The sequence below is a fragment of the Ostrinia furnacalis genome, unplaced genomic scaffold, assembly GCF_004193835.3.
Source record: "Ostrinia furnacalis isolate ACB-3 unplaced genomic scaffold, ASM419383v2 OfSCF0816, whole genome shotgun sequence".
In the NCBI taxonomy this organism is placed as follows: Eukaryota; Metazoa; Arthropoda; class Insecta; order Lepidoptera; family Crambidae; genus Ostrinia; species Ostrinia furnacalis.
Window position 1 is genome coordinate 44,441 of NW_021131055.1, and position 27,896 is coordinate 72,336.

At 37.2% G+C, this 27,896-nt stretch overlaps 2 protein-coding genes across 2 annotated transcripts in view; one reads left to right on the forward strand and one right to left on the reverse strand.

Annotated features, from left to right (window-relative positions):
* Positions 1 to 24,700, reverse strand: part of LOC114350205 (metastasis associated 1-like) — a gene marked incomplete at its 3' end in the record, with an annotated part of 66,369 nt that extends 41,669 nt beyond the window's left edge. The window contains exons 1-2 of the mRNA XM_028300912.1: positions 24,336 to 24,700; positions 17,777 to 17,938 (exon numbers count right to left, since the gene is read on the reverse strand). Coding sequence (XP_028156713.1) covers positions 17,777 to 17,938; positions 24,336 to 24,363 — 190 coding nt within the window. The remainder of the gene's footprint in view (positions 1 to 17,776; positions 17,939 to 24,335) is intronic.
* Positions 24,701 to 25,193: 493 nt separating this feature from the next.
* On the forward strand, positions 25,194 to 27,281 carry Sec23 (transport protein Sec23; the record flags this gene model as incomplete). Its single annotated transcript, XM_028300913.1, has 5 exons — positions 25,194 to 25,347; positions 25,425 to 25,712; positions 26,058 to 26,313; positions 26,488 to 27,058; positions 27,139 to 27,281. Coding segments are annotated over exons 2-5 (1,249 nt in total), but the record flags the coding sequence as incomplete, so codon positions are not given.
* Between the last annotated feature and the right edge of the window lie 615 nt (positions 27,282 to 27,896).

Genomic DNA, 27,896 nt, shown 5'->3' on the forward strand with positions numbered 1-27,896 from the left:
CATGGCACGTTACGAGTGTTTACACGGCTCCGAGTCGCCAGTTCAGGGGAAATGTTGTTCAGTGGCGGCTTTTTCATCAGCAAACAGGATTAATTCAATGAGAAGGTAATCCCCGAAGTCCTATAACGCGCGGGAGCCGGGCGAGCGGGACCGCGGACCGTTCCCGCCGACTCCGTTTAAATATTCACGCCCTCTAATGACACGATGCCGGCTCACTTTAACAAGGTCCTATGTGGTCAACTCGGCCTGGGGATAAAATCTTTCTGGTTGTACATACAATTGCCAAGTCGCTATGGAGTAAAAGTTCCTCAATCCACTTGGGTCTCGATTCGCGACACGCCATAGCAATCGTGTCTTTAAGTTGAATGTCGGTCTAGGTTAGTAAACTACCTCTTCTTCTTATTCGTTACGCTCTTGGCAGAGCGGTCGTGGTCACGTTGAGGCGTTGTTCACATCGGTTGTAGAGGCGGACACAACTCTCCGCACGATCTCCCTCCATCTCTCTCTATTGGCAGACTTTCTGGTGCAGTCACATATTAAGCCGTCTCCCACTGCTGCTTTCACTTGGTCGGTCCAGCGCATTGGTGACCTGCCACGCGATCGGGTTCCTTCGACTTTTCCCTGGACGACCAGTCGTTCTATGGAGTTGTCATCCCGCCTCGAAACATCTCCGAAGTATTGCAGTATGCGCGACTGTACTACGGTTGATCTACCTAATTGACACTAAAATAGTAATAAATCGGCTTAGCTGAAACTGAAACTAACGAAGCTTTTAGGTTCAAGATTGAAAAAAAGTTAAGTGATTGTGCTTAACTGATATTCCACTGAGTGCCGTCATTAGAAAGAATAGCCGATAAAGAAACAGTTACGTCCTAAATGAATTACAAAGGAAAGCATACTAAGCAAGTAAGTGTACTAATGATACACATTCATTGCCATCTCCAAGCTAACGGTGTTGCTCGCGACCCGTCTGCTTCGAACTCGGTTTAGGAAATGCCACAGTGGAGGTAAAGGCAGTATGCTCTCTCTCCAACGCACGCGCAACAGGTGATAGAGAATAGACAGCCATAAGCCACTGTGAGGATGCTATAAATGTTTAGTTCCCCTGAGATTTCGTAACATTATTTGTTAATCAAATGATAAACTGACGCTGTTAGGTGGCCCGTCTGCTTCGAACTACTAAGTTAAGGCAACAGGTGACGACACTCAGTAATTAAATTATTAACTTCCAATGATAAAAAAATATTTGCAGATATAGGCTTTTGTACTGCAGCAAGCAGCAGTCCGTCCGACACATTCTTTTTACACGATCTAGAAAATTTGGTGGACTTTAAATCCACATATGGGTATGATATAACAATTTGACACACATACATATAATTTGTCGTTTCATCTGCTGTGATTTTAATTCACACACCTGAACTAACAGAAATCTTTGTACACTACTCTAGCTCTACAATGCGCCGGCCGACATTTTTTCCATGTCATCTTCTAACATTTCGAATATCAGGAAGCATGGGCGTTGTTTACAAGGGAGAGACACCACAAAATATCAATGGCCGTAGATGACTCGTCGATCTTGGCTTGGGATTTCACTATCAGAAGTAATGAAATAATCATTACAGGCCTGAGCTGTTCCATTCAAAACTGTTGAATAACGACCGCGCGTCCTACGCTCGCGTGCCCGTCCATACAAACGCGAGCCGCGAGTACCGGTAGAGACACCACACAAAAGGCATGTGCGCGGATAAGAAGGACCTCATCAACTTTTCTATGCAAATACTGACAAAATGGTTACAACATAATGGACAGTAAACATGAATCATTACAATGGACAGAAAATGTAAGGACTTATATTCGCATCCGTACGTAAACTGGAAGCGCGAGCGTACGATACTACGATAGTTAGGGTCACACACAATAAGTCCACCGCCCGATCTTTAGAATAATTGCACATTATGCAAATAAGACGATAAGGACTTACATTTTTTTAAAGCAATTCTAAAAAATATTGAAGGTAAGTATCTTGTCTTGGTTGGTTAGGTCATTATGAATAATAAGATCTGCTTTAATTAATACGATCGGTGGAGTGTGTTTAATTTACAGCTAAGCGTTTTACAATAAAATTTTAATAGTCCGTATAAGCATCATATTTGCTTATGAATTCGAATGAGATTTAAGATAAAAATAATTTCTCATAAGAATTAAATTAAGACAAGTAAATAAATAAAATATATTTTAAAGTACTAAGAAAATTACATCTTTTACGTTATTATAACACCATGAAGCGGTAATAAAAACGACTTGGCTATAAGCGTGGTAACCCTAACCATGAGCACATAGATCGGTTAGGGTACACGGCACATAAAAGGGTTAACGGGCGACACCTGCAGAGCCCCAAACATCGTCCTTGAATAAAGCGTTTGCAAAACCTACTTTAACAGTAACGTGTGTTGTGTCTCTTTTAAAGTGGGTCAATTATGAGGGGACCCAGACAAATGTCCTCGAATAAAGACGCTGGCAATTTGGACTCTACTGGTGGTCTTTGCAACTCTCTATCTTAGACTTTTCTCGCCTGCTCTGATACATTCGCAATGCAAAAAATATACAGGATCAAATTGTCACGTTATAAATCATGTCAGGAAATATGTATTAAAGCTTTGAAGTTAAACATAGCCGCTGGTACAAAAGGCCCAATGCTATAACGTCATGGTCTGACTAATTTGTGGTTTTCGAATCAGTTGATATGACAGCGTAGAACATAAATAAACAATATAACCTGGAATTTTCTCTCTGACACAGATTAACACTCAAGCCAACTGGTGGGATTCCGAAGACCTTATTAGCACCATTGCAATTTTGAGCAAAACAATATTATTGGATACAAGCTTTTGCCCGCGGCATCACAGATCGTCATAAATTATTTATAGCCTACATGTTAATTCTGGAACTACAATAATACTGTAAAGTTTCATGAAAATCCGTTCAGCAGTTTTTGCGTGAAAGAGTAACAAACATCCAGACATCCAAACTTTAACAATTATAATATTAGTAGGATGTTAAACATTAGTGAAAGCTCACATTTTACAATTTCAGGTAAATCAAGTAAATCCTGAAGGAGCAGCAGATGCTTGGTTACCCTAGCCGTGTCCAGAAGATGTAATATCACATACTACTATGTAGTGTTATACTACGTCTAGCAGAACACCTGCAGAGCCTCAAACTGAACGACCTTGGAGACTAGCGCAATAACTTCCTAAACCATTCGACATAATTAACGTCGATCGATATTATTGTTAGAAAAAAATCTGATTATATCACACTCCTTGGAGTAATGGGTCGTATTGAACAGCATCAGATACAATTTGCTCATGACGGAATGACGGCAGACTATGATGAGAAAGTTATCTAAAGACAAACAAATATCTGCCAAAGGGATGCTATCATGTATGGGTTAATTAGAGTTCATGTCGAATGTGGGTGTTACGAACGATTCTGTTAGCAGTGACGCGACTACGGAAAGGATACTCGCTTCACCTGCTTCGCTTCCGCCCAGGTAATTGCAAGATGGAGCATAACTTTCTATATTTATATTGCCAATTATAATGAGATTATGACATACCTACATAGCGTATACAATACAGGTCTAACTTCAGTAATTAAACAGTGATTTTTCCGTGTGAACTGAGGCTCACTACGAGTAAAGTTGTCTCGTATATGTGACGTTGCCATGACGTGTTGTCTAACACTGGAATGGCAAGCTACTCTGAATCGAGGAATGTATAAAGTATCCGTATCGAATATGGAGTCCGGTTCTAAACGTTTCAATGAGTGAGACGTTAGTGCGGCGGTAGTGTAAGCTATGGGATGTTAAAACAATGCGACGGTGTTGTACCAAGTGCGGATTGGTTGGATGCGCGGGTCGTCGACCGTGGTTGTCCCCCCGCGCGCGCGCCCGTGGTCTCACTTTCGATGCGCCCGAGGCCTCCGCGAGCCCACGTGCCCGGTGCCCGTGCGCAGCCACCGACGCCGTCGACGGTGACGTCACACACTCCTGGAGCGCGCAACGGTGCGGCCCGCCAGAGCGTGAAGCTGTTTGTGGTGCTCATTAGGACCCCCATGGGAATCGTGCTAATGACGCCCAAGTCCTTTCCCTCACTAGCACAAGGTCTGGTTAAATTCAAGTCACTAGACTTTTGGGTCATTGGGATTGACTGTGTTTAGGAACGTCATTCTAAGACTAAATTACCGTTTACAAGAGTACGAAAGTAAAATTTTTATTTGAAATCTACAGCAAAAACGCTTAGGAACAAGTAACAAGGTAGAATAAATAAACAGCGATTACACATTACCTTAAATAGAATACAGACTTACTGTGAAGTTTAAAGTAAATATGAATAGACCGTCTAATGGACTAAGGAAAGTGCGAAATGTCACGCATTGGCGCAAATGTAGAGATAACCGAGCAGTAAACTAGAAACTTGAAACTAACATAACTGACATGGTAATTCACTATTATTTCACACGGAAGTTGTGTAAATAGTAAAATATTTTTATCTAAAAAAAGAAAATTGATAAAAATATGATGTTATAGGACAACATACTAGTTGTTACCGGTTTTTATAATGGCAGGTATTTTAAGTCAGATTGTCCATAAGTGTTCCCAGCTTGATGATGGTTTAAAAACCAAACATTTGAATAATCTCTACTTGAATCAAAACTCTTGATTGACAGCAGCAGACAAGGCGATGCCTCTATCGTATTATTTAGTTTTTATCTAACCGTGCCCGAATTCCAATAAATTGTTTTGGCTGATAGTAGGGAATTTAGTGCAATGATTTGTATGGAGACCCCTCCACTTTGGTATAGAAGGCTCATTTTTGCACCAGTTGTTCTTTGGGTGCTCCTGAGTAGATTTCCGTCGGTAGACATCGGGAGCCCCCCCTGTGGTAGCAGGGGGAGGGGGGGCAAGTTTCCTTCTGCCGCGCTTCACTTTAAGGCCCATATCTTCAAAACTATGGGTATTAGGGCAAGTGTGGTGTCATTTTCAGATAATTAAAGGATGGCGAATTCATTTCTAGAACAAACTTTTTGCCTTTTCATACAAAAAAATAGAAATATTGAGCAAAATTCACAAAAGCCAAAAAGTATTTTTTTTAATAAACGTCGTTTACTTTTAAACCACTGGAGATAATCTAATAAAAAAAATATATCCTGAAAGCTACATTTATCAGGATTATAAATATATACCATTGTATGGTACTTTTTTCGAAAAAAGTAGGTGAAAAAAAATTTTTCTTCAGGACACAGCGGGCGAAATTTACTGCGCGTCGGAAAAAAATATTTATTTTATCCATGAATTCATACTATTTGATTCATAAGCAAGTAAAGATTATTATTTTAGAATTTATTTAGAGTTCCTGGCACATCAATCTACCATGATTTGTATTTTTTCTTCAATTAATTTTGAACTCTATGTGTAAGACATAAGGTTGAAAATAGCTTAAATACATTTTAATGTTGAAAATATCATAAGAAGAAAGCACTAAATAAAGAACTTGAATTTGTCTAAACGTCTAATGATTATTATTATTTTAATTAACACTTATTTCTACATACTATTGTACCAGTGATTTAACGGAAAGGTAAGTGTGAGGAAAGTGAGGATTGATAATCATAGCACGGGAGATTATTTTTAGCACAAAAGCTACGGCTGTGACCATTATAGTTGTTTTTTCAGACAGCACCAGCTTCTGCACTACTTCTTGCACTTAAATTTCATCATTTCCAGGCAAGCTTTGGCAGCTACGGGCAAATCGGTCCATGTAGGCTCCATGTTGCTATCGACTCTGGTCCACCCCAAACCAGGTTAAAGGGAAGACTGAGTCGGTTGCTTGCAACTGATCCTATACCTACGCGAAACCCTTGATATACTGCCAGTAGCCAATGCTGATACAAAGCTGTCTGAGTTATCTTATGTAGGGCCACACCTAAGCGTAGTCCACAGCGACCCATTAGGATCTTTATTCTCCTTTTTTATTCCCTATCATCTAAAAAAATCATTTCAATGAATTAAGCGTCTGAGTGAAAGCCACCTAGTAGTCTTCTGATGCCGGATATGCTGACCCAAGCAGACCCATCCTTACAGTACCTATTAAGTGTTTCATGGACCCCACACATTATTCCACATACTCGAGAGCTTCTGTTGTTAGGCCCATTTTGTGGGACAGTAGTTCGTTCCATAATGCCCAGTTTCCGTACCTGTAATTGCTTGGGCTTAACTTTGATGAGTTTTCTCCATGACCCTGTATTTCCCTTTAGGAATGATTTGGAGAGGCTTATATCGTTGGAGCTTTCCCATTCAGCCCTGTGCTTCTTGGATATGGCCATATTATGGCCATGAGGTATGCTTTTAGATTAAGAACTATCAGTTCTGACCCAATAGATATCGTCTCTGACCCTTGTCTCGCTAGACTGTCGGCTCTCTCATTGCATTCGATCCTTGTATGTCCAGGTATCCCACATCAGGGACACTTTGTCATGCCTTCCGAGTTTGTTCATCTTTAAGATTGCATCTAGAATAATTCTAGACTCAACCTTCACTGAGGCGATGGCTTTGTTTGAGTGCTGCCTGGCTGTGGCTCAGGATGTAGATATTGCATTTTTTGCACCCCTGTTTTTTAGTGCACACATAATTATAGCGTAGAATTCAGCTTGAAATACTCTAGCAAACCTCCTTAAACGTTCACTGTGTTCGTAGTGTTTACAGTAGACGCCCGCTCCCGTTCCCAAGGCCATCTTGGCTTGGATCTGTCAGTAAAACAGATTAGGCTGTTCTGTTGGGATTTTGGTCCTTTTTTCTAGTCGTCCCTTGTTCAAGATCTATCCACCTATTAGCTCAATCCACTGTTTTTTTCCCACTTATCATATTAATCCATTGGTATTGTTTTAGATCATTGTACGTCCTACTATTACTTACTACATGCTTGACTATGAACGAGTGCTGTAAGTGCCCACCAGTTTTGTATCAGAATTGGCTACGGGCAGTATATCAAGGGCAGTAATCATGTCCTTATGATTTTTTCAAGTTATTTAAGATTTAGTAGGTTCAAGGGGTTCGCGTATACATAGGGTCAGTTGCAAGCAACCGACTCAGTCTTCCCTTTACCCGACTGGTTGGGGGTAGACCAGAGGCGATAGCAACATGGAGCCTACATGGACCGATTTGCCCGTAGCTGCTGAAGCTTGCCTGGAAATGGTGAGATGTAAGTGCAAGAAGTAGTGCAGAAGCTGGTGCTGTCTGAAAAAACAACTATAATGGTCACAGCCGTAGCTTTTGTGCTAAAAATAATCTCCCGTACTATGATTATCAATCCTCACTTTCCTCACACTTACCTTTCCGTTAAATCACTGGTACAATAGTATGTAGAAATAAGTGTTAATTAAAATAATAATAATCATTAGACGTTTAGACAAATTCAAGTTCTTTATTTTGTGCTTTCTTCTTATGATATTTTCAACATTAAAATGTATTTAAGCTATTTTCAACCTTATGTCTTACACATAGAGTTCAAAATTAATTGAAGAAAAAATACAAATCATGGTAGATTGATGTGCCAGGAACTCTAAATAAATTCTAAAATAATAATCTTTACTTGCTTATGAATCAAATAGTATGAATTCATGGATAAAATAAATATTTTTTTCCGACGCGCAGTAAATTTCGCCCGCTGTGTCCTGAAGAAAAATTTTTTTTCACCTACTTTTTTCGAAAAAAGTACCATACAATGGTATATATTTATAATCCTGATAAATGTAGCTTTCAGGATATATTTTTTTTATTAGATTATCTCCAGTGGTTTAAAAGTAAACGACGTTTATTAAAAAAAATACTTTTTGGCTTTTGTGAATTTTGCTCAATATTTCTATTTTTTTGTATGAAAAGGCAAAAAGTTTGTTCTAGAAATGAATTCGCCATCCTTTAATTATCTGAAAATGACACCACACTTGCCCTAATACCCATAGTTTTGAAGATATGGGCCTTAAAGTGAAGCGCGGCAGAAGGAAACTTGCCCCCCCTCCCCCTGCTACCACAGGGGGGGCTCCCGATGTCTACCGACGGAAATCTACTCAGGAGCACCCAAAGAACAACTGGTGCAAAAATGAGCCTTCTATACCAAAGTGGAGGGGTTCTTGCACTAAATTCCCTACTATGTTTACAGTTATGATACCATGAATATCAGTTTATGGTCCTAATTATTTTTATTTTATTTACGACCTTCGACCAGTTGGACACTTTAGATATCTTCTTGTAATAGTGTCAAACTGTCAATATCTTTTTAGCTTTTAACGCAAATCTAGTCTTCAAAGCAGTTTAATCGATTTATTTTATTTTCAAAATCGATATTTTATTGTCTATGATGGCCGCAGGAACATCACTATACATGGACTCCCAGCAATAAAGTACGGTAATGCCTCGTACAGATTTTATCGGCAAAAATTATGGAACTTGATAGGTTTTAGACCATGCCACGCACCAAAACGTCCGGAAGTTGTAATAGTATTATAGAATAAACGTTAAAAGACTTATTTATTTAATTTTTCAATGCTTAAGTGTCCATTAGAATGAAAGGGTGCTTAATGTATTAAAAAAAATAGAAAATAATTATGATGGGTTAATGTTTTTGGGCGGTTTTTTAGGCGGTTTCTGACAATGTCCTTTATCGGCAACCCACCTTTTTGCTTGACGACTAAGACCGGACAGCTACAAGCCTATGTTACGTTTCATAAACGAAGCGTTAAGCGGAGCGGGAACGTGGAAGTTTTCAGGAGAGCTGGATGTAATTCCGCGTTTTTGAAGTTTTATTTTAAATGGTTTATTACGAGGGCATTTCTATTATAGACATGGTTTATTAATTATCTTATATTTTATTTATTGGATTTTATTCATCGTTGTCTCATACATAATTTATAGTCGGTTGCAGTAACTGTCATAATCATAAATCATTTATTGCTCCATGTTTACATGATTACTTGCTTTCCGTGGAGTGTAGCAGTAAATAGCGTACTATCGCATCAGTTGGCTTTTACTTTTCCTGTCCGCTAGATGTAAGCGAGCAGAACCTTAACAATGTTGCAGTAATCGCCTGAACTCGTGTAAGCAACCATTACACAATCGATTACGCAATCGAGTTTATAAAACGATACCTTATCAGAGACGTTTAAGAATAATTTCGATAATTTATTATCTTCCATCAGAAGCGATTTGAAACGCCCATTCTTCTTAAGCTAGTCACATCTCCCGCATCAACGGTTATTTTAAAAGAGTTTGCAAATTGATAAGGTAATTTCGATTAGATACTGTAATTAACGGTGTTTAGTTAAGATGATAAGTGAAGTTAACCATATTATGAAGAAAAGTTAACTAAAATTATGTTACTGTTTTGCAATAGTGTATAAATATACATTCAAATTAATGTCTGTGCGTCGAAACATAGAGTCATCTAAGGATCAAAAACTCTATTAGAGAATTCCAATTTTTCAGGCAAATCCTATAACAATACTTCTGCCACTATCATATGCAATAGAAGAGGTCCACTTAAGCTGCAGTTTTTATAATTAGGTCACATAAATGGACTTACATTTTCGCTACATTTTCCTATTTCTCTCTTTAGGAGGTGAGTCGATAACTCTAATCTATGTAGACGACCGATTCGACAATGCTCGACTTTGCATTCGACCTTTACTTTGCAGTCGTTTTTAGAACCGAATGTAGGTATATCAATCAACTAAGTGCATTTACGTAGTGAATCGTCGAATACGTTAAGGTGCATTTTTAATTTGAAATCGAGCGACATGTATCTGTACGAGTAAGTTCACATCATGGAGTTGTGGATTTTGGAATAATGCGTCCAACCACATTAACCAAAGTGGTTGTCATTTTTTAAACAGTTCCATGGCGGGATCCAGCCGCGTAACGGCGTATCCAGTCGACAGTCCGGGTCATCGGCGCGTGGCGACAATTAAAACCGGGATAAGTGTTGCGTGTACCTGCGAGATGAGGGCGCGACGGTCGATACGGGGCCTGGGGTCGCTCAGTCACAGAGAGGGGCAGGGGCATTCAGTTAAGGAGTTTAGAATACAAGTCACGGAGTATTGATATTTCTCGGTCTATTTTTATTTTGGAAAAAAAACTTAATTAAATTCGGCCTGCCTGTCTTGCGTTACGTTGCGACTTATTGTGTAGTACATGTACGCTTCGCGGTGAGCTTGCTTTGGTGGGGTCATTGCGGTCATTTTTGTGACACGTGTAGGCAGGCACTATAGGCAGACAATAGCTCTACCAGTTATCCTTTGCCCGTCTTATTCATTAGACATGTGAAGAGTTATTTACATTACTGTTGACGAGATTAAGAAAATCAGACGTATGGAGTTAAAAAAATAAACGTATGACCTTTTCAGCGAGTACGTCACAAGACGTGTGGGCGTCGCGGTGGCAGACAGTGGGCCTGGGTGGGGGCGGGGGTATTCGGGCGAGGTAACTCTTCATTCCCATTTAGCTACTGAATTGTATAGCGGGAGGAGGCCATGATTATGTTTACTAACCCCGGCCGCCGCGCCCCTTGGTCTACGCGGTCCGAATTAACACACGATCTTTGTCCCGATTCGGGCTTGAGCAACCCCCGCGATCGCCGTTGCTGCGTCCTCAGATAAATAGTAATCCATAAATAAAGGTCTCGCACGATCAATGAAAGCATTTGCGCCAAGAAACCGCTCGCAATGTAGAATTACTATAAAATTATCAGATTCAAGTAATCTATGTAAAGAAAGTAACTCTGTCTGTCTGTTTTGCTTTCACGCCTAAACCACTGAACCGATTTTGATGAAATTTGGCATAGAGATAGTTTGGAGTCCCGGAAAAGGACATAGGATAGTTTTTATCCCGGTTTTTAAAACAGGGACGCGCGCGCGATAAAGTTTTTCTGTGACAGACAAAATTCCACGACGGCGAAGCCGCGGGCGGAAAGCTAGTTATTTATAAAAGTGGTAGAGAAGAATAGGATAGCCATTGAACTCAATATCAAATATCAACCAAGAGTTCGGATTAATTTCGATAGATGCATACGTTACACATGCAGTCAAATCCTTTCAGTTAAATATTTTCTAATAACTATTCGCCTCTCTTGTTTAGATACAGATGTCATTATTAGAAAGTGCTGAATCAATCGAAATTGAATTTAATTGATAGACGAATTCTTGCATGTAGTGCATCTCACAGTACAGAGCGTACGAAATTACGAATCACAGTGCGCTTGGTAACGAAATAGCTTTACACAAATACACAATGCATGCTGCTTGTGGAGTAAATCCTATTTTCAAACCTCTTGGCATGACATTATACTTTAACTATTAAGTACAATAATGAACTGCAAACCGAATGTAGTTATTTAAAACAATCAAATATTTTACAGTTTTCATAAAATACTTATTTCTATTTCATATCCAATGTTTATTTTGAGCTCCTGTAAAAAAGGAAAGAACGCTAAGTGTTAGTAAGTCTTCTAATAAAAAGTAGACCACGACCACGTGCCGCGGTGCGAACCTCAGACCACCGGTCGCGGTATTGTAAGTATACCTCGGAGGTATTCGTTTATATTATTTTTGTTTCATATTATTTGTGAGAAACGTTTACGAAATGGTTGATTGTATTCACATCAGAAGTTTTGACAGCTAATTTAAACCATAAAAGTGATATGTTGCTTAAAATTTACTTTAACCATAACAGTTTCGAACAAGTATTAGTATTAAAGTTAACCAATCAGCGACATAAATATGACCTATCCATTTCGACTGTGTGCTAGTGGATAATCGGTCCACAAATACCAAACTAGAATAGGCTAGTATCCTAAAAAAATTTTTTTAGTCCGTCATGTTTAATATCAAAAAATATTGGACACATATATTTTTATTTGTCAATCTAACAAATAATTACATAGTTATGGTGCGTTGAAGTTCCGCACGACGTCACAACGTGCGGCACTTTTATGCAAGCATTGACGTCACGGGCCTCTTCTTATGAACTTTGGCGCGCTTTATCTCTTAAAATTTTCATTAGTTTGAAAAAGTGAAAAATACGTGTAGAGTATTTTTTGATAAGTTAACTGACGGACTAATTAAAACTCTTGCTTTTTGACCCAGGAAACATCCCTATTATGATTTAATAAAAAAAGCAAACATCTGACACTGCATATTCAAGTTATACGCTAATGTAAACAACTCTGTTATTATAAAGCTACAGCTAACATAATCCAGTAAAAAAATATCGAAAGTGTGCGACCGTTTGACACAGTTCTGCGGGCCCAACGCGGTCGGCGATGACAGCTACTAACCGCACCGCTTCCAGGGTCATTACCACGGCCGAGGGAGCACTAGAGTTCCAAATGTTTATGTAACACAGTAAGGGTTCCCTACGTGTTTAGAAAAAAAAAACAACCGATTATAAAATCGCAAGTGATCTGTCTCTGTATTTAATGCAACTTACGTTACTGGGCGTATTAACATTTAGGTTCAAAGATGTAGTTTGCGGAGCGAAAAATAAATTAAGGAATAAGATTTTAAAAGTTAAATTAGCAACTTTTTTTTACTAATCGTGTGTTATTATCACAGATAACATGTTAAACGAATGAAAAGAACTTTTAAATTAATGAAGTTGTGAGAGACCTTCTAGTGGTTTCATAATGCTTGAGAATTTTATATTTAGGTAGAGTTGTAAAATTTAAATGAACTGTTTGATATGCTGAATAAAGTTATTCTATTCTATTAAATCATAGTTATTCCACTTAGTAACATTAATACCTAACCTAACATAATGTTAACAATAACAATCATGCATTCATATCTAACTTGTTAGAAGCTTGCACGCTATGTTTTTATTATGAAAATAAGTATTTTGTAATGTTTTATTTATTTTCATTTAATTTAGGTCTTATTTGAACGTGATAATAAAGACCTAACTTTACGTGTTGCAATAATTCTGCACTTCAAAACAGCGTGTAATTTTAGAATTAATGATTTATTTTTACAAAGATGCATATCAATGCCTTCAAAGAGCTTTACATTATAATTAAGGTATACACGTCATGGCTATTAAAACCGGGGTTTTGGTGTTTTCTCATCTTGTGGTTAATCTTAATTAAGCCCCAACCAAATTCAGGCAGTAATCATAGTGGAAACTGGAAAGCAGTTAACCGTTTTGACTGTCAATATCATATGCATTAAATAAACTTACGTACTCTGATTATAGCTATTTTGTTGCTATATAAAAATAAGTATGTAAATAAATATCTACACAGTATAAATAAAATTAACAATACAGCATGTTGCATTGACTGAAAACGTAAACCATAACTTAGTTAAATTGTGATGCAGTTTCAATATGATTTTGAGGAGAATTTTTTGTAGACTCAAATAGAGTTACTAAATAAACTACTAAAATAAAATATGAATGGTGATATTATGTAGAGTTAGAGCAATTTGTTGATACAAGTAACTGTCTCACTAAATATAAATATTTTATTTATTTTGCCAATGGTCCGTGACCCTCACTCGGCATGGGGCACACTGAAAACCAGCGCCGTGGCCTTCGTCACCGTGGGCCGCGGCATATGCTGAGTGGGGTCCCGTTGCAGTGGGCATCTTGTTGGTGAATGGGTGGCACTGCTCAGTTTACTTGTTTTTATTTTTTTCTTCTTCCATTATTATGTGCCATTGTCATGTCTATGTAATTGCCTGTATTTGTGTGATGTCCATTGTAATAAATGTATCTTTCTTTCTTTCTAAATAGTTGAATAATTAGTATTTGATGGATATGTAAGTGGTTGATCCTGGGCTGTGTCATGGCTCGAAGGATAGAGTCACGGTTGTTGGCAGCCGAAATAGCATTGTTTCGTCTTTTTACACGTTACTGATAATGAACCTTAAATTTAATCTGACACAAAGGATACATAATGTCTAGCGGGCAGCTCATCGAATGAATGAATCAGTGTGCCGCAAATTCGCAATCGCAAAGGATATGCATGGGTGTATCCTTATCCTCCAAACTCTATGTACACAGCCAATGGATACGATGATATGATCACACCACTGATCAATTGACATGCTTTCCATGATCTTTCAAAAAGATTTAGGTCGGGGACTTGGGATGATAGGTCAAAGTATGTTAGTATGAATCTACCTACGGTATGGATAGAGTTGGGGTAAATCGTGTTTCAGGGTGTCCACTGCAAATGTTCGAAAAAATTCCCTGACTTTTCCCTGACTTTCCCTGACATTTTTTTCAAAATTCCCTGACCAACTATGTATACAACGTGTCCCAAAATTCAAGGATAAGCCGACGCCACAGGATGGACATAGTCATGACTACTTTAGGAAAAATAAGGAAAAAAATCTATCTCAATTATTTTTTAACCTTCACAATAAATTATGAAATTCAACGAAAATTGACACCCCTTATGATATTTTACATTACCACGACCACAATTTTTCAATAATTCCTGGTTTTCTGTTTATATCGGCAACTTAAGTAGTGCTGCTGTTCACCCCAACTCTTAAAACCCCCAGAATCCTTGCAGTTTTTACACAAAAGTTAATCAAAATATTTTATTTCCTTAAAATTTTGAACGATTTTTACTTTCACTCCACTTTGACTCATCGTTTTGTAAAAAAAAGTATGAACACTACTGCGGCAAGTTTTTTTAAAGTTGACGCAACTATCCAAGATTCCAAAATGGTACTCTAAGAAACCTAGTCGCAAAAAAGATATGCGTACCATTTTTACAAGCACTTCGCTTGTTNTTAATAGCACTCACAGTGAACTGCTCACTAGTCTGCACTCAATAATCAAATCAATAAATAATTATAAAAAAAAATATAAATAAACATAAGATAAAAGTTGCACTTTCACATCGACAATAGAAAATATATCATTTTACTGAAACAAAAAAGTACAACTATTAAAACAAAAAGGAGTAATCTAGTTATGACAAAAAAAATCATAACATAGATCACTCTAATCGTGAAAATAAAACTATATGAAAGTAATCTAATTATGAACAAAATTATGTCATAATTTAGATCAATCCACTTCATTAGATAAAAAACTAAAAAGGAGTAATATAATTATGACTATAGCCTGACCAGGAACATAAAAACCCTCGCCATGTTGCGGAAAACTAATGGTACTAATTTCTTTTAATGGCAACAGTAACTAAAAACTTCACTGACATGTCACCTTGCATGTCAGTCTATTGCTGTCAAAGTGTAAACAAACTTTATTTTAAATGTGCGCAATTGATTTTGTGAATTAAATTGCTAAAATCTTTTTATAGTCGTGAAAGAAAAGTGGTTCACAATGTGTTAAAGTATTTGTCGAAGAGAAATACCAAGGGTTCGGACAATATTTTCATTGAAAATGTTTCCAATAAAGGTTGTTAAATTGACTGACATGTTTATCGTATAGTACAGTCCACTATGAAAATTAGCTGTGGTTTGTTTCAACTACCTATTTTAAAGTTTTTTGTCACTTTCTAAAAGTTGAATTTTATGGAATTGGGAAAGAAGTACCGAGTTTGAAGCGTTCATGAGCAGACATTGCAGTTAAATATTCAAGTTCTGAATTTGATTATTGATGAATAATAAAATAAATCCTACTAGTTCGATTGATGGTTTCATTTAATTTATTTAAACCAGGTTACCTATAATAATATTTTTTCGTTAATTTATGAAAATATCAAATTAGCCCGTAATCCTGAATCCTGAAACATAAAGTTAGCCTATTAATTTAACACAGGTACGACTGTACTCAGTGTTGCACTATCAAATGCAATTGAAGCGCCTCTATGCCAGGGTTTTTATGTTCCTGGTCAGGCTATAAAAACAAAGTCATAATGTAGATCACTCCAAACCTGAAAAAAAAATGCTTCGATAGTCAAGATCAAAGGTCTTTCTAGAGCATAAATTAATTAAATCCCTCATTTTACAATCACTGGGAAATTTCGGGAGACAAACAGTGTTTTGGTAGACAAAATCTCAATGTTTCCCTGACTTTCCAGGTGACCCCTCTATTTCACTGACTTTCCCTGACTGCTATGAGCTTCCCTGACTTTTCCCTGACTTTCCCTGACTTTCCAGAATGTGGACACCCTGTTTATATGTCGCTTCAGAGTATGCGCCTAAGTATGGAAATACAGCGCGGCAGCGGAGTGACGTCATGCCTTTGTACTCTTTTTCGAAGTCGACCGACTGAATTATAAATTTTCTTTCATAGCTATTTTACAAACGACATCTACCTTTTGATTCTCTCTAAATTGAAAGTGTTGTATTGTAACGCCGATAATGATCATCTCAAAATCAATAAACGTGCACTGCTCATTGTTGTTGGTTTCGTCCACGTTTTATTGTCAGGACTAATTTAAGTTCAGTGATAATGTAAAATTTAATGATGTTGTCCAAGGACTCGAATTACGTTTGTTTCGAGGCAACCGTACTCGATGCTCGCGTGAGCGGCCGCTGTTCGGCTTTATCGCCATGGTGAGACGGTGGATCGATTTCAAAGTGAGTTTATGAGTTCGGTCATTATCACGATGAGCTTTTCGATGTTTCCAAAAAATCGAATAACTGAATTGTACGAGTTGACTGGTTCGCTGAAAGATTATTTCATAAAGAAGTCGATTATTTCCTGTAAATAAGAAATTTAATCGTGAAAACATTAGCATAAATTGGTTATGTTTGGAAGCGCAAACGCTAATTCTTGAATACTTAAGCAGGAAATGTAGAGAACATCTAATTTTATTTATCTCCTCATTGAATTGCCAAGTCAAATTCAAAGGCTTAGATTGCGATCCGAGTGCTTACTCGTGATAAGAGTTGCCGTCCATCCAATAAATGGCAGCAAACACATAAACCGGCCTGTCAGTGTGTGTGCGTTTAAAAATTAGAGCAACGAATACTAATCGCTCACACGGACGTGCAAGTGAGATAAAGAATACTAAATAGGTCCTAGATGTATGCGCGAAGTTCAAGAACTAGGTTCAGTGCGATGTATTGACACGGCCGCCGGCTCCAGACACCCGCTGAGCAATCCTAGCAACAGCTCTCACGGATAATCGGGCTATTTATAGGAAAGAATCAAACACGCGTATTACCACATGGGCCCACGTGACCAAGGGGCGATTGCAAAAGTATTATTAACGTGCCTGCCCGTTACCCGCCCAATACGGCTGTCTTAGCCAGTCGTTCGAGGCTCCGTCACTAAAATCAATAATGGAATACTTAGTCCACGAAATTTTTTGTTGTGATTTATGTGACGAAAAAACCGTTTGATTTATGTTACGCAGCTACGCAACATCGATTGTTTGTAAATCTAACACCATTTTCACAGACTATTATTATAAACAAGCTCAGTAAGTTAATTAACAGGATTAGTCGAATATCTACACGAGGAAAATGAAAATGATTTACACCGACTTATTATTTGACACGTCATAAAAGACGTTTGTTACCACAACATGCGATTGCAAAAGGGCTTGATCGTTCTGGATGGCTAGTTTTAGCAAGTTGACCATAACTATAACGATAACCGGTGGATTTTGTATGGAGTTTGACAGATTTTAGACGCATCCTTGCAAGAGATCTGGTCAAGCGTGAGTCAACCCTAGCTATGACACGGGTTACCTTTAAAATCAATGGCAGCCAAGTTAATTATTACTAAAATACTCACTTTGATGCTTATCCGCTAATTGTATGAGGGGGTTGGGTAGGTCCCGCCGCCTGTAGAAGCACATGACTTTTGCCTCCACGTTACCCGACGCGGTTTTGTTTAGTTCCTCTATCCGTCGGATTTGGTAAGGAGACTTCGGCGTCGTCTCGAAATAGACGCAGTCTGTGGACAAAAAAGACATGCATTTTAATATCGTTAAGGTAATTTTAACGCTATTATTCGAGGTAGAAGGCGAACACCCGATTTGGACTATGTAGAGTCAAAAGTCCATCATCAGACCATACATTTTTGATGCAATTTATAAACTTCACATACTACCAAAAGAGTACATAGACAAACTTATCGAAATTTATCTAAAATAGCACTTAAAACATGATACAAATCAGTGATTCAGTGATAGATGACAGATACATGAATGACCTTTATAGAAAAAAACATCTAGGCTTCTGAGTTGATGAATACCGCCCGTATTCACAAACGTTGCTTGCTTAAGTGAAGCAGAAAATCGAACGCACAGCGTTGAATGGAGCTCTGTGATTGGTTCGTGTGTCATCCTTTGCGTCCACGCGCACTGGGAGACCTCATAGTAATGTTTGTGAATACGGGCGTAAGAATTGTGGGAATTAGGGTTTAAGGAAGATAATAATATTTAAAAGACCTACTACATTAAAAATGACCTGATTTCGAAGGATTTTATAATTTTGCTCCTCTTAATATCACTTTGACTTACGAGTACATGACGCAGAATGGTGAGGAAGTATAATACTGACAATAGAATATAATGTCGGTTACAGCTAGTTATCGGTGTAGTAAATGAAAAAAAAAAACCGGAGGCTAAGTCGTGTCTGAGTTGCTGGCGCGGAACGAATGGCTTCTATCAGTACCTACGATGCTTATGGCTCGTACATGGACGACTAATGTAAATGTCTCTTTACCGTTATCCGCGCACAAAATAACGCACGCATAATGACAAAAGCGTCTCTTTTGGATCCAAATTCTGGCGTAGTTTTGGCCGATTGTTTTGACATCTCAATAGATTCATATGCATGAGCTGCTTTATTACCATTTAGCAATGAACACATTTTAGTGTTTCTTTTGAACACCAGCTGCCAGGCATTATTGTTATTTTGCATTTAATTTAAACCTTGCTACAACCTTTATACGCACGATCTCATATTCCATTTGAAATTCTTATTCTGGTGTGATCGCGAGGTGAACTAAAATTAACTTCGATGAGACGAGAATTCACGTGTAATCGGAAAGAAAGAGAGCTTTTTCTACTCACTTCATCCGTTGGTTTGCATAACCGGTATTATTTATGTGCATAATATAAAAATAGCGACATAGGCAAAAAATATAGTAAAAGGAGGGAGGCTCTTGGAAGATAAATTCATTATAAAGATAAAACTGTCAGTTCGTTACTAATTTTGATGTAGCATACAACCAAAACTGTTATGAGCAACGTTTTTAAGTCCATACTTCTTTCGACGTGAACAGCGGTATTATTCGCGGTTCATTCAGTCTGCTACATGTCTAGTTGTGTATTAGATACTTCCAAGAAAGATGAATATCTTTATAATACAAGCAATAAACAATAGATCGAGGACGTGTACGTGAAGCTACGAAACGGCGCGTCACGTCATAAAATCTACCGCCTCCCACTTTGCGACTTAGCGGTTGCAAGAACAACTTTGACTGTGATGTGCTGATCATCTATATTTTGTAGTTCTTAGGCTTGAAATCCTTCTCATCAACAAGATCAGAGTGCTGTAGTACTATAACTAGTTGTGCGTGCAACTTGCGGCATTATGCGGATGATAGCAATGTTAACGCCCGTTCAGTTTTGCCAAGACTGGGTATTATTTTTGGAACGTGTCAATAAGTAAGTGTTGTATATTTAGCTCAGACACGTCATCAACTGGGAACGAATGATTGAATTCAGTGTAGGATTTTCGTGGACGTGGTGTTTGAAATTTAAAATACCCATATATGACAACATGGGAACTTTTGGCAACCCTGGCTCGTAAATTATGTAGAAAGCATGTTGAACCAAGGTTACTCATTATCAATACACTACTATAATAACATACCAATTCCCTTTAAAGCATTGATTGCCGACACTGATACTGCATTAGAATACATCACCTGCAGCAAATCATTTACTGGACTACGTAAGCGCGCACGCTTCCTTTGAAGTTGGTACATTTCGGTTCGATTTGAAGAAGATGGTTAAAAGGTTAATTAGGTAGGTAATCGATGTACATCTTGGAATCGAAAATACGTTTCATCAACAAGCATGCGGTATCTTACAAGAGATACATAATGCCTGGTCAAAATCTTGAATTAACCATTTTATGGGATAAGGTCTTTGATTTGAAATACATAATTGATCTCCTGAAAATCAAATTTGGCTTAGGATACGAAATACAAAGTTTCCTTAATTTCGGAAGTAAAGCTTCAGAACCGGTACCCATGGGACCAAAACATTTTTTTACAATCGAAAAGCACTACCTATGATCAATATCATGGAGGTAGATTAACCTGACCTGATGCTTATGGAGACTTATCACAAGAAGTGTGCATTGACGTAAAGAAAATGCTTTACGAAATGAGAAAACTTAGACTTCATGGATGAAATACCTAAATGTCAGAAAGCCGCGACATACACACACAGGACTTAGGGCCATAATTAAACTAATGACTGGTTTGACCGTATCTTACGCCAAGATGTAAGGATAAGCGAAGAGCAAAGCGACTCTACGAGTAGACGAAGTTTTAGAAAAATTTCTAGATTATGCGTTATTTCGCAATAGGAAGATTTTTTAATTACTCCACCCCAACTTTGGATTAGTAGTAATTTTGGTGCTGTTGAAACCAGCGCAGCGCTCTTGTTATTTGAAAATACATTAAAGTCAATCAATACACGTTTTTGGGGGTATACTGGTAATCTGGTTTATGGTGTACTTAAATGGTGCAGGGTCATATTATTTGAATTCCCACAGTTTGTGACATCGTTTACCACCGATTATTTTAGTGTTGCACGGTCGTTACATTCTCTCGCCATAAAATAAGATAATACGACGCGTGTGACGTCGCAACAGGCAAATGTTTTCAGAGGAATCCCTAAAAATTCTCACGAGATCTATGTCTCTCTATTCTCTTGATGTAGAAAAATTATAAATTGTAAAAAATATTAAAAAAAATCACAATTGTTTTGTCGAAAAGATGCAGAAAGGTAAAGGTCGAATATGGCGTGGGTTAGGGAAAGACCTAACAGTTTTTAGCAGTGAACGATGATAAGCCGGTATGATAACATATAATAATGATGTAGTTAGACGAAATTGTGGAAAAGGGGATGAAGAAAAGTGGGCAGTACTTGATCTACTTTAGGGATTGATGAACCTACTTTAGGACTTTGTGTAACTGGTAAGGGGTACATTAGCATTGAGCCTTGGGAAAATGGGTTAACATCACCCCAAACCACGAGACCTTTCTACTGAGTAGATTTGCAAAGGGCAGAGAACAACAATCAATAAGCTTAGGTTAATGATGTAGTTTTTTGTCACTACCTATTTGATGGTTTAATATCTTATGTGTGATGTAATATGCGGCCTTAGAAGTTTAATCCTACTAATATTATAAATGCGAAAGTTTGGATGTCTGGATGTTTGTTACTCTTTCACGCAAAAACTACTGAACGGATTTTGATAAAACTTAACAGTATTATTGTTTATAACCCAGAATAACATATAGGCTATAATTTATGACGATCTGTGACAAACGAAATTACACTAATAATATTTACCTCTTTCATTTGATTAGCAGTACAGGTATGTGTATTACGAAATCGTAAGTATCTTGCTTGACGTCATAAAAAATATGAAAATACATAATGGGAGATCCCAAACATTTTTATCGGATTGTTCGATTGCAGTGATATCCAGTCCACATCGCGACTAGTTATGAGTATAACCCCTGAGTGTTATCTTTTGGCGGCGACAGACATTTCCTCGCGGAGCATGATATCAAGTTAATCCTTGTTTTTTTTCTTTGAGTATTATTGCCATTAATATTGAAAACCCTAGGATCAATCTTGAAGTTATAAAATTATAGTACCTACCTATCTACCATAAAAATTCATACTACATAATTATTATTTTTGTTTTTTTTTCTGACCAATGGCCATAGATAATAAGATAACCAACCAGGATAAATGGGAGACTAAGAAGGAATGATTTTGCAGTAATTATTGGTAAATTAGCCTTTTGTTATTGCATAAGCCAATATGAAAATAATCTGGCACTGTACACTAACAGGTCAGTGAACTGTTACTTTCACACAGTGAAGGCCACACAAATAGATGGCAGCATTTTATGACTGGCATTTACTGATGTCTTAAAAATATATCCTTCTTGTGTTTAAAGGTAGGGGAACAAAATGTAATCATATGATTTACCTTGTTTTTGTAACATTTCATATAGTTAACATATTAAAATTATAGAGAACTAATTAAATAGGTACATAATTAAATTATCAAGTTAATATATTGTTAAAAAAATTAAATTATATCATATTTAAAAAATCAAAGCATTTAGGGATAACAGCAGCTAGATGATGAGTGAATAAATAAATGATAGATTTTTTTCTATCGTAAGTTTCTGCAATTATGACAAATACATGCTTTGTCATGATTCATGAATTAACAAAGGATGGGTAGCTTAGGACAGTGACAATTATTTCAAACGGAGCAAAGGTGTTGGGTCTATTTTTGTTGGTGACCGTCATAAGTCCTCATTGATGTTGTAAAACAATTGTCATAATGAAAGTAATGGTCAGTCAGCACATAAACTCAAAAGGGATAAAGAAGCTGCCTTTGCTTGCGGGCTGGATGTTCAATCTAATTTAACGTTACTAGTCTAGATTGGCCATTAGCCTCGCTTGACTTGATGGCTCTCTGTAACAATACCAATTCCTATTATTCCAGTTGAGGACGCCACTGTGTCACATTTAATGATTTGTTTGTTTGCAACACAATGAAGTGCATTTCAACTACATATTTATTTACATTATAACACACTTTTTTTACAGAGTTACCAATCTGTATATGGATATTATAAAATCTGCCAAACAGATTGGATTTATTGTACTGATAAGAGGAATATGAATGGGGCTGTGTTGATAAGTTGCCACATCGTTTAATGTTTATAGTAAATACTAAGTATGTTAATAAATTATTTAGTCTGGTACTGAACATTTCATGAATGTTTTAAAGATATAATTCATTTCATTTTAAATTTCATCAAAAGTATACAACTCATGTAATGCTTTTATGAAATTGGAAGGTGCAAAAGAATAAGACATAGCGTACATCCTGCTGTCCAATTTTACAGTAATTTGTGTATTGTTATGTTAAAGTCACTGTGCTGATAACATAAAATTAAAATTGTTAATCATTTTTCTTTGCTAGCTAGTTGTAAATATTGTCTGCACGAGGTGTGTAAATATGTATTCAAAAGTTCATTGCTAAAGAAAAAATTCAAGGTAGTGAATGTAGGTCAAGTTGTTCTTTGTTGGAGATGCAAGTGTATTATGTATGCAAGCACTGAGAGGTCAGCAAAAAGATAATCCTGTTGTATAGTCTAGTCTGTCTGTCCAGCTGAGACTTGAATGATTGACCATGAACTTAGTAAAAAACTTTGTTTTATAGAGCCTCATTTACACCAAATTTTAACAATAATTTTGAATGCAACGTCATGTTTAGGATAAGAACAAAATAAGAAGGATTTAATTGAGAACCATGATAAAACATTTTTATAACATTGTTGACACCGGAGAGTTCAGTTTCAATTTCAGTTTAGAAACTCAGGACAACAATGATAATTTACTTCAATATAATAGGAAGTTGTATAAAAGGAAGAGCTAATTAGCATTCGACGCGCCGAGCGTAGACCGCGGAGCGCGCCACATTACGTTAAGCGCCCGGTGTCGCGACAATACTGGCTACATCTCCAAAAAGTGCCGACAACGAATGCCTAAACAAAGTTATCTACCACAGGCCCAGACAATGCCTCCTCACGAGCACAATAATCACTCCAAAACAACCCTCGTGTCTTCATCAACCCCAGAAAACAACCAGTCCAGCACGAAAATGTTTTGACAACATCGAATATAACCTAAAATCTCATGTCAAAATGTTATAAAACTTCTCAAACAAACGCGAAAATGCAATATCAATACAAGATAACTAAGGCGGATTGATGTCTAAGCACCCGCACGCAGATACGCAACCGATACAATGATACCTAGATGCAAATGCTAATGTCCTATTTGACGAAATTTGGTTTAGTAAATGTAACTTTCCCGCAAACGGTTAGTCTCATTGGAAATGCTTTGAAATTCTCAGTTTTCATCCAGATTCGGTGGATTTAGGGCTATAACGATTCTGAACTAATTAATGTGAGCAATTAACGAAGGTACGACAATCAAAGCAAAGCACCGCTAGTCGGCTGGCGGTGAACCGGCGAAGCTACAACAAAAATAACCAATTATTGTTACTTACCGCCGACTCTATACATATTCGCAGCCATTTTTATACACAATCACTATTCATTAACACTTAATTAATCTACATCTGACACAATTAATAACTATAACACTATGTAATTGAGCTTTGAACAATGTTTTTCATCACGTTAACTCCGGACGCCTTTCGCTGATCGCCATTTTCTTTCACACTACTAATTTGGCCAGTGCGCAGTCGCACTTTTTGGCGTAAACTTCCTGCTCTTGAAACAAAGCAATGACATCTCATTAATTTCTAATGCACAAATAATTTCAGTAAGAATGTGTTTCTGTAGAATTTAACGAATTATTTTACAAATATTGTCCATAATTGAAATTTGATTTACTATATCCTAAAAATAAAAAAAAATATTTCATTCAACAACGTTCCATTACTGGAGTAGCGTAAAAGATTGCCTTAGAGTTCCTGTATTTTATGAATGAAAAATTAAGGAAAAAAAATTGGATGAATAAATTTTTAGTTTTATTTTGGTAATAAATTATTTCAATAATATACTGCCGAGAAAATGTATGAGGGTTCATTATTTTTAAGATAAATATTGTAGTATCAAATATGTTTCTGTGTAATGGAACGTATTATTTGTAGCCCATAGACAACGACGCTCTCAATTAGTCTATGCCCTCTTCTATAAGCTATGTATTACCATAAACAAAGGCATCATAGCCCATAGAAAAAGTGAATAAAAATAAAATAAATAGAATTAAACGCACATAAATGATTTTTAATTGGTAAATCAATTCCTTTATTTTGCAATTAATTCGTTAATTAGTTGAACATAGATAATTTGCAAGTTGCGTTTTCAAAAATGACGTGGCGAATGTGACAGCTGTGTAGTCTATGGTTTTGACAATTGCCAAATCAGCCAGCCTCTTCCGTCTGCTTGAAATCACAAAAAAATCCATATTTATAAAATTTTCTGAATGAGTGCATAGCCAGACAGTGTAATATTGTGTATGTGATTAGTCCCTAGTCGCCGCATGCATACGTGGTTAGTATATCGTGGTATATGCGTTAAAAAGTGGTAGTTTTCGGAGTGTAATGTTTTCTTCGATGTTTCGTTTGTAGATCAACGTTATGGCGACGTACGAGGAGTTTATTCAGCAGAATGAGGATAGAGATGGCATACGATTCACATGGAACGTTTGGCCGTCGAGTAGAATCGAGGCGACGCGGCTGGTGGTTCCCCTGGCGTGTCTCTACCAGCCGCTGAAGGAGCGGCCTGATTTGCCGCCGATCCAGTACGAACCCGTGTTGTGCACGCGCAATACTTGCCGGGCGATCTTGAACCCGATGTGCCAGGTCGACTACAGAGCTAAATTATGGGTCTGCAACTTCTGCTTCCAAAGGAATCCTGTGAGTAGCTGTGCATGTTTGTTTTCAGTTTATTTTCCAATTTAACAATCATTCTGGGAATTAATATCAATAATATACAGTGACTACATCAACATAGTCAAATCAACTGTTCTTTTATGTAAAAAAAAAGCTTATTTGCCATTTCTCAATCTCCTTTATTTATTTCATAATACCAATTTTAATGAATGCTTGACAGACTCCCTTATTAAAACCATTGTTTTCCTCAAATATTAACTCTGAAATGCTGTAACTAGATTTTTGATATTTTCAAAGATGTGAAATAAAATAGCTGGTTGTGAAATAAAACTACTTTTTACTCATTTCTCACATTTTGTTTCCTTCCAGTTTCCACCCCAATATGCAGCCATATCGGAACAGCACCAACCTGCAGAACTGATCCCTAACTTCTCAACAATAGAATACACAATCACACGCGCCCAGACAATGCCACCGATCTACTTGCTTGTAGTGGACACTTGCATGGATGAAGAGGAATTAGGAGCATTGAAGGACTCATTACAGACTTCCCTGAGTCTTATGCCCCAAAATGCTCTTGTTGGACTGATTACCTTTGGCCGTATGGTGCAAATACATGAATTGGGTAAGAAATATTTATTGCACACACAAAAAAATGCGGTACAAAAAGGCGAACTTAATACCATGTGGCACTCTCTACCAGCTGACTATTGTACTTATACTGGCTTCACTTGAAAAATATATCAGTGAGAATCTAATTAGAATTTCAATGTAAATTAAACATAATTATTTATTACAGGTACAGATGGAATTTCAAAATGTTACGTTTTCAAAGGCACCAAAGACTTGTCCGGCAAGCAGATTTCAGAGCAGCTGGGGATTGGTCGCGTCAACGCCACCAACCCCCAGCAGAGACCAGGCCAGCCCGCTCCCCTGCCACCCGCACACCGCTTCTTACAGCCGGTGAAACAATGTGATATGGCTCTGACAGACCTTCTCGGTGAACTGGGACGGGACCCATGGCCTCTAGGAGTTGGCAAAAGACCGTTACGCAGTAGTGGTGTGGCCCTATCACTAGCCGTGGGCTTGTTAGAAGTAACCTATCCGAGTACTGGTGCTAGAATAATGTTATTCCTTGGTGGCCCATCCTCCCAAGGGCCAGGTCAGGTTGTGAATGATGAGCTAAAGCAGCCTATCAGGTCTCATCATGACATACATAAGGACAATGCCAAGTATATGAAGAAGGCTATCAAGCATTACGAAGCTCTGTCTTTACGAGCTGCTAGCAATGGACACTGTATTGATATTTACTCTTGTGCTTTGGACCAGACAGGCTTAATGGAAATGAAGCAACTATGTAATTCAACAGGGTGAGTTAATAAGTTAGTTTTTAAAAACATCAGTAGTTTCAAAATTCTGATGAAACTTATTAATAACTTGCAACTTTCAGTGGTCACATGGTAATGGGAGACTCATTCAACTCGTCGCTATTCAAGCAAACATTCCAGAGGGTATTTGCCAAGGATCAAAAGGGCGATTATAAAATGGCATTTAATGGCACATTAGAGGTTAAGTGCTCTCGAGAATTGAAAAGTAAGTTCAATATTTATTTTAATAAGTAAGCGAAAGATTGTGGGAACGATTTCCACCAGGCAGTTCGATTTTTTCAAATTATTTATAATTAACGCTTTTTAAATTGATACATTTTGCAATATGATAATTTAAATCAATAAAAATTGCTTTATGCAAAGATATTTGCAACAATAATGACGTCAATTAACATGTTAACACAATGGGCGGGTGCGTGTTATGTGACGTAACTTTATGCAAAATGTTTCTGCCCATATCTTTTTAATAACCAGACTGATTTTTCAAAACATTCATGCATTTCATATTCTTTTATTTATTTATTTATTCATAAATTGCAATTTAATACATAGTTACCTTAAGATGCTTAAGATGTTTTAATATGCTATCAATGAAATAAGAGCTTTGTATATTTCTTAGGGCTGATCATCAAACATCAAATCAAATCAAATCAAATCAAATCAAATATAATTTATTTGCATTAAATAGGGTTTCACAAAGTGGGTGTTATTACATTTTTAAGTTATTGTACTTATGCCTATTTAGCCATACTTAATTACAGCATGCAAATTTTAAATTTTGTCCTACATTAATTAATTAAAATTATAATTTATTTTATTA